Source organism: Poecilia reticulata, chromosome 9 (assembly GCF_904066995.2).
Source record: "Poecilia reticulata chromosome 9, P_reticulata-male-v2, whole genome shotgun sequence".
Classification (NCBI taxonomy): domain Eukaryota; kingdom Metazoa; phylum Chordata; class Actinopteri; order Cyprinodontiformes; family Poeciliidae; genus Poecilia; species Poecilia reticulata.
This window is the reverse complement of record NC_088838.1, coordinates 24467617-24483548: the sequence shown is the minus strand read 5'-3', so window position 1 is coordinate 24483548 and position 15932 is coordinate 24467617. Positions and strand designations below refer to the sequence as shown.

Below are 15932 nucleotides of genomic sequence, written 5' to 3'. Positions count from 1 at the left end.
GAACTATAAAAGCAAATCTGCCTTAAAATGTATTCAGTGAATGCACACTGATATTTGTATTAATGCTTTAATAAGAAAACAGATTGAGATTCCGATATAAAAACTGTCTGTGGTCTTGTAGTAACCATTTTCTGTCACTAGGTGTCCGTGTTTTCTCAGAAAATCCTCAGTAGGAGACAAATTGCGTCTTACACGCTTTCAATTTTTATTTTACAAAAGAAACAATATGTAGGCACAGATGATCTCTTTTCATACACCACTCTAATGTTACATCGCACTTTCTGCTTTTCTTTTGTTAATGTAACAAAATGGAAACCACGAGAAACACTAGAGATCCTCTTTGAAGCAAGTTAATTTCACTTTTAATTTCATTCAGCCCAATCAGTCAGTAAAATACTTTTATTGCACATCAGACACACATTGAATTTATAAAAGCACAGCAAAAGATTAATTACTAGAATTACAGTCAAATCTGGAGCGTGGAAGAGAAGAGAAAAACATTTAAAAACACTTAAATGAAGTCTGCAGCTTTATGAAATGAGCTAAAGATTAAGTGCAAAATGCAATAAAAGGTGCTATTTGATACAGGAGTACTCTGAAAATACCAAGAGGTGAAAGAGGCATCCACTCCAAGCAAAGGAGACTGAAAGGTGACCAAAATGATGCATTTATGTATCAAAAGCTGAATCAATAGTAGCAAACATTTGGTAAGTGAAGCTTATTCTTCAGAAACTGTCCGTTGCCATTCTGCTGAGAATTCATACATACAAATGATCATGCAAAACAAATGAACATGTCAAATCCTCACAAACACACAGATCCTTTGCCAGCTGTTGAGTATCGTTTTCCTAATAATCTAAAACAGGACTTCCTGCCTGAAGAGACATAGAATCTCAGTTAAACATCCCTGGTTAAGAAAAATAAAGTGAATTGTTTTTCTTTTTTTAATAGCTAATAATAATCATAATCTGCTTGTGGTTTGTTATTTCATATGAACATCCATAATACTTGCCTTTAGAGTAACACAACCATTCTTTAATTTTCTCCTTTTCCATTCTAGTGGTCTCTTGTAGGTAAAATTTTCTATAAAAAAATAAAAAAGTATTTTTGTACAAAAAAAAGGGAATGTTCATCCGTTACCTCCTGCACTAGAAAACGTTTAAAAATGTAACCTAAGAATATAGAAAAATATAAATTTCCCCACTTTTCACAGGCTGCTTTCCTTTGAACACTCTTTTTATCTGGACCATCCAGAAAGGAAAACCCCTCAGGGAAGTCCTTGTCTTCCTTTCATTCATTTGTACAAGTGTGCACATCCTAAAAATTCGACCAAAGCTGATTTCCTGCTCCTCCTGGAGCTTCCTTGAGGCTCACAACAGGCAGATAAGGCTTTTCCCCTCCTCGATCTCCTCCTGAACCTTATCGCTGGAAGTGGCGATCTCGGCCTGCGCGGACAGGACAGAGCACAGGAAAGTTCCCAGAGTTCCTCCTATCGCTGTGTAGAACGCCCAGCCGAGGGAGCAACCCGCCGGCCTGAAAGCCGAGGCCTCCGAGCCGCAGAACTTCGTCACCTTCTCTGACCCCCAGCCTGTGGGATACAGCATCAGCCCCACTATTAGCAGCAGACCTGTGGGGACAAAGCAGACAGTGAGATGACTGGCTTCATTCATTGCTTAGATGACTGTCATGATTAAAAAAGTGCAGATTGGAACATGTTGCCTCTACTCTAGTTGCGATAGCATCTATTCCATGGCTGGCAAATGTTTGATTTGCGATAACAAAAGCTTGAGTTTGATCCCACCTTTCATTGCTGTGCAAATCTTTTACATATTCAGCACAGACACATGGAGAAATTCATTTTTGCTTACAAATAGGTGTGAAGAGATTCTAATATTAGACTTCCCCCTTCTGAGAAGTGCAATGCAACTGGATTGTGAAATTAAATATTACAGCTTGCAGAATTACAGCAGCCAAACGTCCTGCCAGCTCGATGCACAGAGTGCAACAGTGAGGCTACATGGTCTCTGTTGAAAAGCCACATTTGTGACATTTAGTATTTCTGCTTCTTCGGTTTCTCTTTACAATCTTGAAACTTTGCATAGATGAATCCAGAACATACGAATCACCGAAAAGATTAAATATTTGATATGTTTCTGATTCTGGTCAGTTGAGTGTGAGTCTTGCTATAATGACACATTATTGAACAAAACATTACTTCACACAAAAGTGATATAGTGATAAATGTTTTTATTTTCTATTTAAACTTCAATCAGACTTTTTTTTATGATCGTTATTATGTAGCCATGCTTTGTAAAAAAAAATACATTTTGGAATTTTATACTAAAACTATTCAGCACTTTAAAGTAGCATTTAATCAATTCTGGGCAAAGCCTGAAATCCCTCAACTGAATAATATTACAAGTAAACATTACAAAATGAAACCTGGCAGGGATTGTGGTTGTGTTGTTTCCATGACACAAAAAACATTTGTATTATTCATAAGAAACTGTGTCTTTGCTTTAAAATCAAAGTTAATAACAAAAAATATATTTTTTCTGTTATTTAGTTGAAGCTATTTGTGTTTACGTTATATCTGTTTGGTTTACCAGACATAAAGTTGGAAGTTACATTTTTGGGGAAACCACTGATCCAGGTTTGATCATGAATAGTTAAAATGGAGGATTTCCTTGTGTGAATAAGAATAATACCAGAACAGAAAATAAAACGCACAGCAAAAAATAAAAATAAAAAATAACATTATTGGGCAAAAAAAAAAAAAAAAAAAAAAAAGAAATGGGGCTGCACAGTGGTGCAGTTGGTAGAGCTGTTGCTTTGCAGCAAGAAGGTTCTTGGTTCAATTCCCAGCCCCAGTCTTTCTGCGTGGAGTTTGCATGTTCTCCCTGTGCATGTGTGGGTTTTTTCCAGGTACTCCAGTTTACTCCCACGGTCCAAAACATGACTGCTAGGTCATTTGGTCTGTCTAAATTGTCCCTAAGTGTGGGTGTGTGTGTGCGTGGTTGTTTGTCCTGTGTGTCTCTGTGGTGCCCTGCGACAGACTGGCGACCTGTCCAGGGTGACCCCGCCTCTCGCCCGGAACGTCAGCTGGAGATGGGCACCAGCAACCCTCCCGACCCCACTAAGGGACAAGGGTGTAAAGGAAATGGATGGATGGATATTGGTCAAAAATGAAAAATGGGGTTTTGTTGTATGCTTGGGTCAAGTATTTATGTATTAAGATATATACATTTTCATAGAATACTGCAGTTGTGATCATCAATATATTATGTAGCAGTAGCAGGACAATTTCTGATTAGATTTTAGATTATGATTTTCATTTTTGTTTTAAAACTTCGCATTAAACTGAAGTATTTTTTTTACCAGCATTTTCTATTTACATCTTACAATATGCTAAATGCAACCAAGGCACAGTTTGTGTGGAATTTTTAGACAAATGGATAAGTTTATAAAAACCAACACATCATCTTTACCTCCAATGGCCTGGAGCAGCCCACAGATGTTGAATATGCTCTTCTTCTTGATGCTCTGAAAGCACAGAGTGAAGATGGAGATGCAGGCCACGCACCCGAGCACCAGCATCCCGGCTGCCAGAAACAACATGGCGGCCTGCCAGAATTTACTGCCCACTTCCCCAAATGTCCCTGCGTAATTCCCGCAGCTGATCTCTCCCTCGATATGTTTGCAGCGGCTGTAGAGGCCGAGGGACTCCCTGTCATTCACTTTTGTCTGTGTCACATCATTATCAGCCAGAAGGGGTTTCACCAGCCAATCAGGGCTCATGAATGCGACCAGCTCTGCAAAGGCCACAATGATGCTGAGCAGGGTCCACAGCATGGAGCGGCATGTTACAATGACATGACACATGGCTTCAGCTCTGAGTCCAAAGCTGAAATGAGGTCTTTAGGTTTCCAAAGAATTCCTCTCCGTCTCCACAGAAAGTTAAGAGAAGTTCCTGGTTTAAATCCAGATGGACTGCAGATCTTATCCTCTCGGAGCAGATGTCGGTCCCCTCGGTCAGCGCTACTTCTCCTTTTCAGTGTGTCCCTCCTCTCTGAAGCGAGCCAACACGCTGGTCATCCCCAAAAGCAACAAAGCTCTGACGCAGCTTCCTTTAGTCGTGGCTCTGGAGAAAAAAGAAGCAGAGAAACGTCAAAAGGTCACTCAGGATTTTCCCGTTCACTATGAATCATTGAGTGTTTATTCATTGGTCCCCAGGACGTCCAGTTCGTCTCCCTGCTACCAGCTCAGACTCATCCTACTTCAGATTCTGTCAGCCAGCTGTGAGCATAACATGAGCATCACTCCCAGATGGTTCACAGTCATAATGAATCACACACACACATAACTTCTGGAGATGGAAGAGTTTACACTATCATAATTCATTCTCAGACCTCAGTGAGCTGGATTTGAACTGAGAAACAACAGGAGCCTTGTGTGATCAGCTGTCAGCACCAATCAGCGCAGAGCTCTGCTACAACACGCCATCTGACTGCAACAGAAAAGCAGGCCTGATCCATCTTGCAATGGCAGATGCAACGTAAATATAGCCGAGTGTTTAAGTTACACCTAATAAATGCTATAAATGATGAGTTTTGTACATCGGAGTATTCCTGTGTGACAAGAGCTTGTGTTTATTTACAGATGAGTCACTGGATCACAGAAAGTACTTGTTCTGCTGCTGCTGCTGCTATGATTTAGCTGCTGTGGCCGCACTGGCACTGGCCCCGCCACAGTCATCGTCCTGCGGGAGTCGAATAGTTTCTCTGATTTCACAGATTCGTCATGATGACATAAACATAAAAAATATCTATTGTTTGGTTTACAAACTGCCTGGTTGTCCTTGCCTAATTTCGCTGGTCAGGAGTCAGGAGACAGCTCAATAAATATCAACTTCTAAAGCTGCAGTTGGTCTGCATTGCTAAACGTATTTTATTTGCATATTATATTATGGGCATAAAGCATATCACAAAAAATCTGGAAAAGTTTAAGCAAGGTCAAAACCCTTTACTCTCTGAGAATAATATAAAGACCAGATGAAAGTTTTCCGGCAACAAGGAAACAATCTGGACTTTTGGAACAAAATTCTTTGAACAGATGAGTTTAAAACTGAATTATCTGAAGCCCAGAACAGAGGACATAAACCTAATACTGCATTCCAGGAAAGGAGCGTCATAGTATGGCTTTCTGCAACAGGGAATAATTAGCTCGACATCGTAGAATCCACCTTGACGCCTGCTGTGTATCAGAAGGCGATTGAGGAAAATATAAGATCTGAAACATGACAACATGAATCTTTCAAAGAGTCCAAAACTCTCCAAATAGAGTGGAATCTTATCATTTAAAGTAGAATAATCTTATTAATGTCATTCTAATACCTCACTTAATGTCTCATCCTTCTTTTGGTAAAAGTTTCAGCAAAAAATCTTTCACCAGAATTTAGAAATCTCTCTTTCTGCCTTGCCTGAAGGGACATAAATAAAGAGTTAGGTTTCAGATAACAACACCACAAGCAAAATTCCAGTTTATGATGGTAAATCTCTCAACCAGAAGCGCTAGGAACGAACCGCGCTGCTTTATATTGCTTGATAAGCTCTGAGTCACTTGTAGAGAATCCACCTCAGAAATTTCACAGGCCACAAAATGATAGTGTTATCATTGTATGTTGAAAAGGAGACTTGATGATTCATCTAAACACAGGACTGACTAGAAAGCAAAAATACAAAACAAAACAAAACAAAAAATCCCAAATGAGGTCACAATGGCGAAGTCAGACAGCATCAGAGATCCAGGTACGGAGCCTCAGATGTGGTTGTGATTCATATCATCAGGATTTGGCTTTGTCCACAGTTTCCACGGTTTGTCTTAAGCTGAATATCACGGACTTCTCGGCGCTTCACATGTTCCTGCTCCCATTCAACTTGTTTTCCCACTCCTAATTAGAGATTATATGAAACCCCAGCCAAAATACACCGTCTAGTGTCTACATATAATTACCCAGCCAGCTTGGCGATAAACAGCGGGAGTACGTTTAAGCTAAGACCAGTTATAGCTACAGGATATATAAGAAGCAGCTTGGTCAACGTACATCGTTTGTCATGACGGAAACAGCAGGAATAAACAGGAAACAACCAGGATGCATCAGTGTCTCCCCCTCTGAGGACAATTCAGCTCTTAAACGTCCGTCTGATCTAAACCGTCATTCCTCCAGTCAGCTCTCTACAGTCTGTACCAGGAGGATTCAACAAGGCACACAGTTATAGTCCACAATAAAAAGCTGGAGTGACAGTATAATCGGGTATCCGAGCTGTGTTTATGTGGTTCGGAATAATTTCGGGAGTGCTCCTTACAGCTACTGTTTATTTTAGGCTTTTCCACATTCTGTGGCTGTTCTAATTCTTGTCCGTTTCCCCTTTACAATACTGGTTTCACACAACAGCAAAATCACAGTCCAGGCTAGCAACGAGCAATGTAGTTTTTTGTTTTTTATCATGAACCTGAATTTCAATGGGATTATGAGTTTACCTTGTGCAGCTTGAGTCTTTAGTTTGCTGCTGATTATAGTTTATTCAAACAGAGCTCAGTGCTCTCTGTTAAGTCTACAGTGCCCACAAATTAGCAGCTCTTCCACTTCAAGCCACACGGATGGAGCCATAAAATACATTTTTGGAAGGCAATTAGCAGGCTCCTTTTGTGTAGACCTCAGCTATTACAGGAAATTGTCTCATTCGTATCCCATTGTGGCTCTCATTTAAGAAAACATTCAAAGGTTAACGAAACCTTTAATCCACCTTACAGGGGTGTTACAAAGAAATATGTGCAAAAGCTTCTTTTGTGTTTTTGGTACAAGGATTGAGAACAAAACCAGGTAGATTCATCTGAAACCTAAACTTGCTGTCACACTTTGTTCTTCTGTTGGAGTTTTTAAAAACACTTTTTTACTGGAGGACATAAGGGCACGATCCTGTCCTGCATAACCTCAACACGCATTATAACTAAGTGAATTTTTTTCATTCCAACACATCCCAAGGGTGTTTTATTGGCACAAGGTGTTCTTTGCACCTTTGTGCAGTTAGTAAGTGTATATTACTATTTGGAAGAAGGGCGTAAAACTTACAGTACAGGTAAATCTATTGTTTCTTTTTTTTTTCCCCTTCGCTTAATTAATTACAATTACAGACAATCTTTGAAGACACGCTTCTGTCATTAAAGAACTGTAAGAAGATCTCTTATTTGTGAACTTGAATCAATGGTTTGTGGTTATTATGTGTCATGGACACCAACCAAAATTTTCAGAGTTTCTTTGGAGAAAGTCATGCAGGAACAGACACCTGCTGAAGCCATTTCTCCATTTTAGATGTCCATCTATCGTCACGCTGACTCAACTGATTCAACTCCAGCTCCAGAGGTCGAGACTTCTGGCATCTTCTGTCTCGCAGTATGAACAGATTTCAAGACTGTATCATATTGAACATGCTGCAATATGACACTTTCTCGAGTGACTTACGATTTTTGAAATAGCAGCATGTGCCAGGCCTGACTCGCAGTAAATTTGGATGTGATTAATTTATTTTGAACATGTCCATTATCCTGATGGTGGAACCATGTTTACTTAAAGAGATGCAAATATTGTCATAAAATCCATAAAACCACTTGAGGAACTAATCCATGTTAAAGCTTACTTAGAGTTGTGTACAAGATGTCACAGAGTTGTATGAGTAATGTGCCGGAGTTTGTTTAAGTGTACAGAAAAGGTCACGATATCCTGAGAAGGATGAAAAGTTTCCGCTTGTTTGCCGGCTGTTGAGCAAACTTCTGGAGAACGTGCGTAGGCAGCAGTTCACTGATGAAGGTTAGTTTCTCTTTGTGTTTACTGGAACACCAAGGAAGATTAGACTCTTGAAGTTATGATCCATTTCAAACACGCAGCTATGGTTGCCTTCTGTGTCTGTACCCTCAAACTGCTTGATCTTTCTTACTGGATGTGCTGTTTGTGTTGTAGATATGTACCACCTCAAACAGTGACAGGTTCTGGCATCTTGATGTATTGAAATGATCCTCCATGATGCTGAGTTTGGCTGATGTTACAGGAGATGCGCTTCCAGATAAAAGCTAGTTTTCCATCTGATATGGTCCTGCTGCCGTCAGACACCAAGTCTGCCATGCAGAATAATATCCAAGCAGCACAAGACTGAAAACACACTCACACGGTTTTCTCAAAAGTCTTTTAGCAAACGGAAATTAACAACACACACACACGCACAACCCGATATACCAACAGCCAACCGTGTGGCCAGAAAGTCTGCGTTGCTGTAAAAATTCCTTCAGCTAAACCAAAACATCAGTTTCAGCAAAAGCCTGAGACAAAACAGTAAAACCGAAGGCGTGTTTGTGTCAGTCAGCCGGCTGTTAGCTTGAGGAAGCAGCTGAAGAGTTAATCAGAAGTAATTGGTGTGAGATATCAGAAACAGGCGCTGAAAGCGAAGGACAACTTAAAGGCTGGTGGCTGAGGGGGATAAAGCCCTGCAGAGTCAGACTGTTCAACGAAGGAGACATTCATGAGGAGCCAGAGAAAAAACAACTCTGTTCATGGACAAAAAATGTTTCCAGTTCACAGCGTCTGTTAGGACGCATCGCCCTGCATCCGCTTGGACTCGTCCGCGCTTCTTCACTTTACAACAACAAACTTCAGTCTATTTATTAGGATTTAATGTTATGGAAGTAAGTAAATCATACTTGGTTTTAGTGGGGTTTTTTAACAAATGCAAATTCAAGTCTTTCGGTTGCATTTCCGCAGACTGAAAGTTTTGTTCATTTTTTTTCCAAATGGCTGAAGCTGATTGGATGGAAAGCGACTGAACATTAGTATTCAATTCTTGTCCATTTAATGAATTCAAGTTTGGACTTTGACTACATCATCATAATTAATAATTATAATGATGTAAATTAATAATTACATCATTATTACATTGTTATAACAACTTTGAGCATTGTTATAACAATGCTCAGAGTGGTTATAACAAACCTCTGAGGCTTTCACAGACAGTTTTATTTATACTGAAATTAAATTAAACATCAGTAAAATCTTATGACTTGGTGACTTTGAGAACTACCGGTTGCCCTGGATTTTATTTTGGGATATCGGTGAAAAAACCAGCTGAACAGAAATGCAAATCAGAATGTGAAGTTTGTTGTCTGGGCTCCAAAACCTAAAAGAAGAAATGCAGTTGCTTAATTCAGCTTTTAAAGAAATTACACACACACACACATATATATATATATATATATATATATATATATATATATATATATATATATATATATATATATATATATATATATATATATATATAGTAGCTTTACTTAAGTTTTGATAAGTTATCTATCTCAAAAGATTGGTCTAGGTTTTGCATATCTACATATTACTAAACAGATTCTTGGGCAAACTGGTTCTTTTAGTTCTAAAGGTTACTGACCCTTTATTCATCCCAATAAAACATTCTGACGTTTGTGGTCGTAACTTCACAAAATAATGAAAATATTAAGAGATATGACTTCCTGAGGAATTGTACCTTTTTTTCATCCAGATCTATAGATTTCCCAGTTCCATTGTATAGTCTAAGGAGACTATGTCCTGTATTTCCCTCCTCAAGCTGCAGGTCCTGAACCAGAAACCTCAAACCAAAGCAATCTGTTCCCTGAGCTGCTGCAGCTACGGTCTGGTCAAGCATCTGGACCAGCCTAAAGGAAAAACCCCTCAAACCAAAACTAACATAAAAAAGCTGTTCCTCCTTCTGCAACTCAAACGACATGTCGGGGGACAGTCAGCAAATCACAAGCCACTAATGAGGGCCTATCTTCATCATCTTTCCAAGAACCATAAAAACACCACATGACATAACGCCAGCAGGACAGGATCAGACAGGACAGAGCGAGTTCCTTCCTCATGAAGGCATGCAAACAGCTGAGCTCCACATGAAGTCAGGAATACTAACGAAATGAAACTCAATCAGCAGCCACACTTTGGGAACACCTAAACTTCTAGTTAACATCTGAAGACAGGCTTCATTCCCATGACCTCATCAGGACTCTGTTCTGACAGAGCAGGAACGTAAAACCCAGAAGAATAGAGAGACTTGAGTCCTGCAGAGTTGACTTGTACATTCATCACATCTCGTACAGCTCTGGGAAAAATTAAGAGACCACTTAAAGTGATTGGTTTCTCTCATTTCACTCTTCATAGGTTTATGTTTGAGTAAAATGAACTTTGTTCTTTTATTCTATAAAACACTGACATGTCTCTGAAATTCCAAGCAAAAAATTTTGTATTTATTTGCAGAGAAATAATCAAAATAATGAAGAAGATGCAATGCTTTCAGACTTCTAATAATGCAAAGAAAACAAGTTCATATTTATTTAGAAACAACAATACTAATGCTTTAACTCAGGAAGAGTTCAGAAATCAATATTTGGTGGAATAACCAGGAGGTTTTCAACAGGGTTGACTGCAGTGGACTCTTCATTTTTTTTGTATCAAACTTAACAAAATATATAGAGAAATCACACCCAGGGCTAATAAACGCTAACACTTAATCATCAACCAAAAGTTGATGATTAAGTGTGATGATTAACTGGTCCAGATGCACATTAAGTGCTCCCTCATGGAGCACTTACTTTTGGTTTCATTAACTTTGAACCTAAGAACAAATGTAAAGGAAAACGCAAAAGAGTCACAGTAAAGCTGGAGAACAAACAAAAAGATGAGTTATTGTTCGTTGGTCGTGCCATATGCAGTGAAATTCAAGAAGACTCTCTGGCAAACCATAACCATGTGAGTCGCCACTTTTGTTGCTTTTCATAAACATGAAATGAAAGAATTGCAACAGCAGGAGATTTTCCCATGCATGGGCTTCTAGCACATGCTGCTTCTCAGAACGTTAGCCTGCAAGTGATGAGCTTAATAAATACTTTTCAGTGCTCCTGACATTAGCTAGATTTATTTTGCATACCCTGATTAAACTCTGTGAAACAGCTCAGGCTGTGAATAGCCAATAAACATTATTCCCAGACTGTTAAAGTAAAGTAATCTCAGCAGCTCTGACTCTCTTACGAATAAAGAGCCGTGTTTGTTTATCGATTTGACGCAGCAAAAAACACCAAAACACGTACGCAACTATAATGAGACGAATTCACAAACATAAACTGTGAAAGGTGCCATGCGTGCTAACCCATCCGACACAAGATTACATCCAAACGCACGACTTCCCCAGAGAAAACTGTCGGCCAGCCTCATTTATGTGTTTATTTGTGTGCATGTGCCAGTAAATCGTCTGCTGAGAACCTGGCCTTCTGCGACTGTTTACCCAGGATCCACGCCATGGTTTCACATCCCAACCCTTCGGCTCCCACCCAAACTTTGTATCAGTCTCACTATTTCTGAAATACCTTTGTAAGTTTTGCAACTTTTTTCTAAAAAGAAAAAAAAAAAGTTAATACTTTCTGTTTATTTTTTATTAAATAAACTCTCCAAAAACATGTTTATTAGCAGGCAATGAATCAACTTGATGCAGATGTTTCATCTGCCATAAATCTTGAGCCGAAGCTGCCAATAGGCACTGTTTAAACATGTCAGCTAGGCAGACAAATCCCAACACACCTCGCATCGAGAAAAGGAAAAAAATTAATTCTGAATTGTTGATCAATGCATTTTTTTTGCAAACTTACCTCCCAATGTCTATTTATAGCCTTTTGTCTGATTTTATTTTCAGCAACGTCCCCAGGAAGTCATGTGGAGGAGTGGTGCTGCTCACATTTTAACCGGCCAACCACAAAGACTCACGTTTAACATGCATCCTAAGCCAGTTAATTAGTTCTGAGATGATGACACTGATCCAGAATCATTCTGTCACAGAAGTCAACGGTCGAGATTACGCTGACACTTTAAAAAGATTCAGCCAAAAATAACATCGCCAAAAGAAACTTCCACTTAACTCAGAAACACTCAAATAGGCAAACGTGTTTTGAACGTTTCCTTCTTTTCAAAACAATGACATCATGTGAGCTGTGGTATTTTTTTTCTCCTAGATTTCTAAAGTCTTCATTGCTTCAAACATGGGATAAGTTGTTGTGCGACATCCTAAACAGATTATCTGTATCAGATTCCGCAGAGCAACGTATTTTTCAGATTAGACACACACATCATCAGATAACTCCGTCATATTGAAGTCATAATGACTTTGCAGCTTCCTCTTGACATGGATCCGAGTTGGATGAACTTTGACCCCCTTTTTTTGATGAGTTGTTTCCAGATTGCAATTTTTTTTTTTTTTAATATAATCCAGAGCTTTAACTTAAATTTGGGATGTAGGTTCATAAACATATTTTGAGCAAACTTCCACTGCTCCATCCCACCTCGCCTGCTCTTACTTTCCAGCTACACACTTCTCATAAAACGAAGACCTGTTGCTATGACACACTTCAGGAACATTTTCCCCTACCTATCTTATCTTTAAAGGTGTTTTGACTGTAAAGAAAAAAATGACTACCAAGGAATCAGAGGAGCTTGAAAGACTCCCCAGAGCAAAAAGAACCACATACTTTAAAAATACAAGCCTTATTTTTAAGCATATTTTATTTATTTTTTTGACATAGGAATAATATCCTACTTGCATGTTTCTCTTCTAATGTGCTAATGTCTATTTGAAGCTGCTTCTAAACTCAGCTGCAGAACAATAGTTAGAAGTAGTTTCCTTTATTTCGTTGAACTTGTTCTGAGGTGCAGCCAAAGTGACGCACTTACAAGTTCCTGAAGCTCTTTTGTTAGAGTCTTGCTCTTCAATGCAGCTCCAGAATAAGTGGTTTACCAAAACCTTGCAATCATTCTCAAGGTAAAAATTAGGATTGATCAGTGGACATACTTTAATATATTCATAGTCTTACATCATTTTTAAAAAGCTCCGCACATGCTTTCACTGCGTGGACTAGTCAGTCCCGGTTCTGCTCCTGTCAAGACTAATCTTGGGAAAAGCTCGACATGTCAGGGCAGTCACTAAAGTAATGAACAACAAGACTGCAACCTAAGACAAGTCCTGGAATCCACAGAGCATTGGTGATGATGTATGGCTGTTGATGCACTTTTAAACGTAGCTTAACTATCTGATCATCTCTTTCATCAGAGGAAGGATGGAAATTTGTCATCATTTTTGCTGAAGTTTGCCCTTGTATAAACACTGCAGAGGTTTCTGGCTTTGTTTAAGCTTGTGAAGTAGTACCACTTCCCTCCTCGGCTAGCACAGTACGCACACAGCATGTTGGGTGGCTGCAGCGTAGCTGGACCTCCTCCCTTCACTTCAAGGACATGAGGTTGTGGTTGCAGAGAGAGGGGCTGCTGTGTGGACGACAGATTAAGAAGTAAAAACAGCCCAGTTGTTTTCCTGTGAACCTAACGACACGGTGATGAGACGTTTGACTGCTTCCACATGCTGAATCTGAACTAAGTGACAGCAGCCATCTGTACACGCAGTTACCTCACTTTTAACCACAGTTTTTATTTCTCCTGCTAAATAGCAACGTCGTTCTTATTAAGGAAGGATGAAATAAAGCATAAAGACTTCAGTGAACCTTGTTCCTGGAAATGAAAGCATGACTTGAATGAAGATAAAGTCTGAGAGATGAGCTCTTCAACTCCAGCTTCATTCATAAAAACCCACAGGATACCTCTGTGAGAGTTGAAATATTTCCTTGTTGCATTGTTTTCTACTTACTTGAATCCAGGACTCATTGCAGGCAAAAAGGAGCTCCAACGGTGCGGTTCCGTTTCCTGGAGGCGGCCCAGCTTTCTCAAACATTCATTCAGTGCCTCTCCTTTCTTCAGGACTGTTCTCTTTCCTTCTCATTTTCAAAAAGACATCCCACAGCTTTCTGACGTCGTTTTGTTACTCCCCTCTTTCCTCCAGTTACCTTCGCCCATCCCCCACCATGTCTGTCAGAGAAAAAGAAGAAGAAATGTTTCTGTGCTGCTGCATATACATATAGGGGTTTGAAAAAAGAACTAAAACAGCAGAACTGAGTGTGAGATAGGGGTAAATTAAGTAAACTTTGCTTGCAGTCAGCCGTCTTTAAGTCACAATTTGGATGGAGGAGATCAAACATGTAACAGCAGTAAGAGTTTTGAATTTCTGTAGATGAACTCAACTTCAAAATACTCATAAATAGTTCTTTAAAAGAGCAAAATAAAATAAAAAGATTTTAAAAAACAGTGTTAGAATTTGACAGAACAATTGTTTTACATTGCTTTCTAAAACAATTCTGGCAAAATTATTAAACGTTCTAAAATAATTTCAGCTTGAAATCCTTATAGCAGTGTGACGTATTTTATTAACATAATATTTATACACTTAAGGGATTCTCATCTAAACTGAGTTGTTGGTAATGCAGTGATTTAAATTTGTTTTTTCAACATCTTATGGCCTTTGAGGCTCACAAAATGCATTTATTTTAAAATGTGTTAAAAAGATCTGGTGCGAGTGCAATACCTCTTGCATACAAATACATTCCTAGTAATAAAGTAGTTAAGCATTTTTATAAAATTACTGCAACAAATTGTCATAAAAGTTTTCAAAAAGCATGTAATAATCTTACATTTGTTTTGAGTATTATGACTTGAAGATTTAATATATTATTCTTGATTGTGACTCTGATCCTTTTGTCGACACTCATGAAATCAGATGAAGATGAAGCCATAAATGAAAGATTATGACCTGTGATCATCTCCTGCTGGTGGAAAATATTTATTATGGTCACATAACTGGTGTCACTGTTGCTTAGCAACAATAAGGTCCTGGGTTTGTGTCCTGGCCTGTCGTCCTTCTGCATGAAGTTTGCATGTACAAAGTAGGCATAGACAACGGCTAACCACATTTTCTTTAACTACACCATAAGTAGATTAAAGATAATTACTTCAAATTATTATTATTATTATTATTATTATTATTATTATTATTATTATTATTATTATTATTATTATTATTATTATTATTATTATTATTATAGCAGGTACAAAACGTCCCCAAGGCAACGAAGAACCGGCTCATGGTTGGAATGTCATCCCCTGTGGTAGATTAGCATCAATCCAGCTTTATGAGCTTTGGCAAAGGTGTGCTCTGTTCTTAAGACTTCTTCTGCTTTCAATTTGCCATTCTGACCAGGGTGATAAATTTCACTGTGCACATGCTGTTTTATTTTTTCCATAAAAACTTTAGAGCCATTTGTTGTTGAGCTGCAAACTCAGTTGTTTTTGATGTACTTTTAAGCCATAAAACACATGTAAGCACTTTCTTCTCCCTCCACTGGGGCACATTTGATGACTGTGCCGTTATGAGTCTTTCTCCAGACACTCATTTGATTCCTCAGTTCATGGTGAGACAGTGATAGTCATGGGGTTGAGTATAAAGAACCGAATCAGTGATAGCAATGACATGGTGTGTTAAGAAGCTACATCACCTATGATGCAAAACACATAACCTCGCAAATAGTAAACGGAAAAACCGAGCATGCTGATATATTGCAAGATAAATTTTTTTTTTAGACATTTAAGATGTAATTAGGAATAAAAACAAAGCAGAAAACATTCAAAGCGTTTTCCTGTTGACTGGCAGCTGCCTCATATTTTATGTTCAAACGTTTGCTAAAGAAAGAAATTAAACTATCATCTGTAGGAGGCTGATCAAATATCAACAATGTTTGAACTCGTTTTCAAATTTGGGATTAGAAAAGTATAATTTATTTCAAACATCTGTACCTTATTTCAGTTTAGTTTAGCTCAATACACTTCCAGATAAGTTTTTGCGACTCTGAAAAAACAAATGCAAGTCTCAGTGCCTCGCTCAGCTCCTCTAAGCTTTCTGTGCATTTCTCAT

At 38.7% G+C, this 15932-nt stretch overlaps 1 protein-coding gene across 1 annotated transcript; it reads right to left on the bottom strand.

The window, feature by feature from the left end:
- Positions 1-334: 334 nt before the first annotated feature.
- On the bottom strand, positions 335-13921 carry LOC103470079 (LHFPL tetraspan subfamily member 2 protein-like). The gene is made up of 3 exons (XM_008418223.2): positions 13779-13921; positions 3489-4141; positions 335-1627 (listed from the first exon to the last, which is right to left on the bottom strand). Exons 2-3 carry the CDS (start codon positions 3880-3882, stop codon positions 1371-1373), a joined length of 651 nt encoding a protein of 216 aa, XP_008416445.1. The 5' UTR covers positions 3883-4141; positions 13779-13921; the 3' UTR covers positions 335-1370.
- Positions 13922-15932: the final 2011 nt, after the last annotated feature.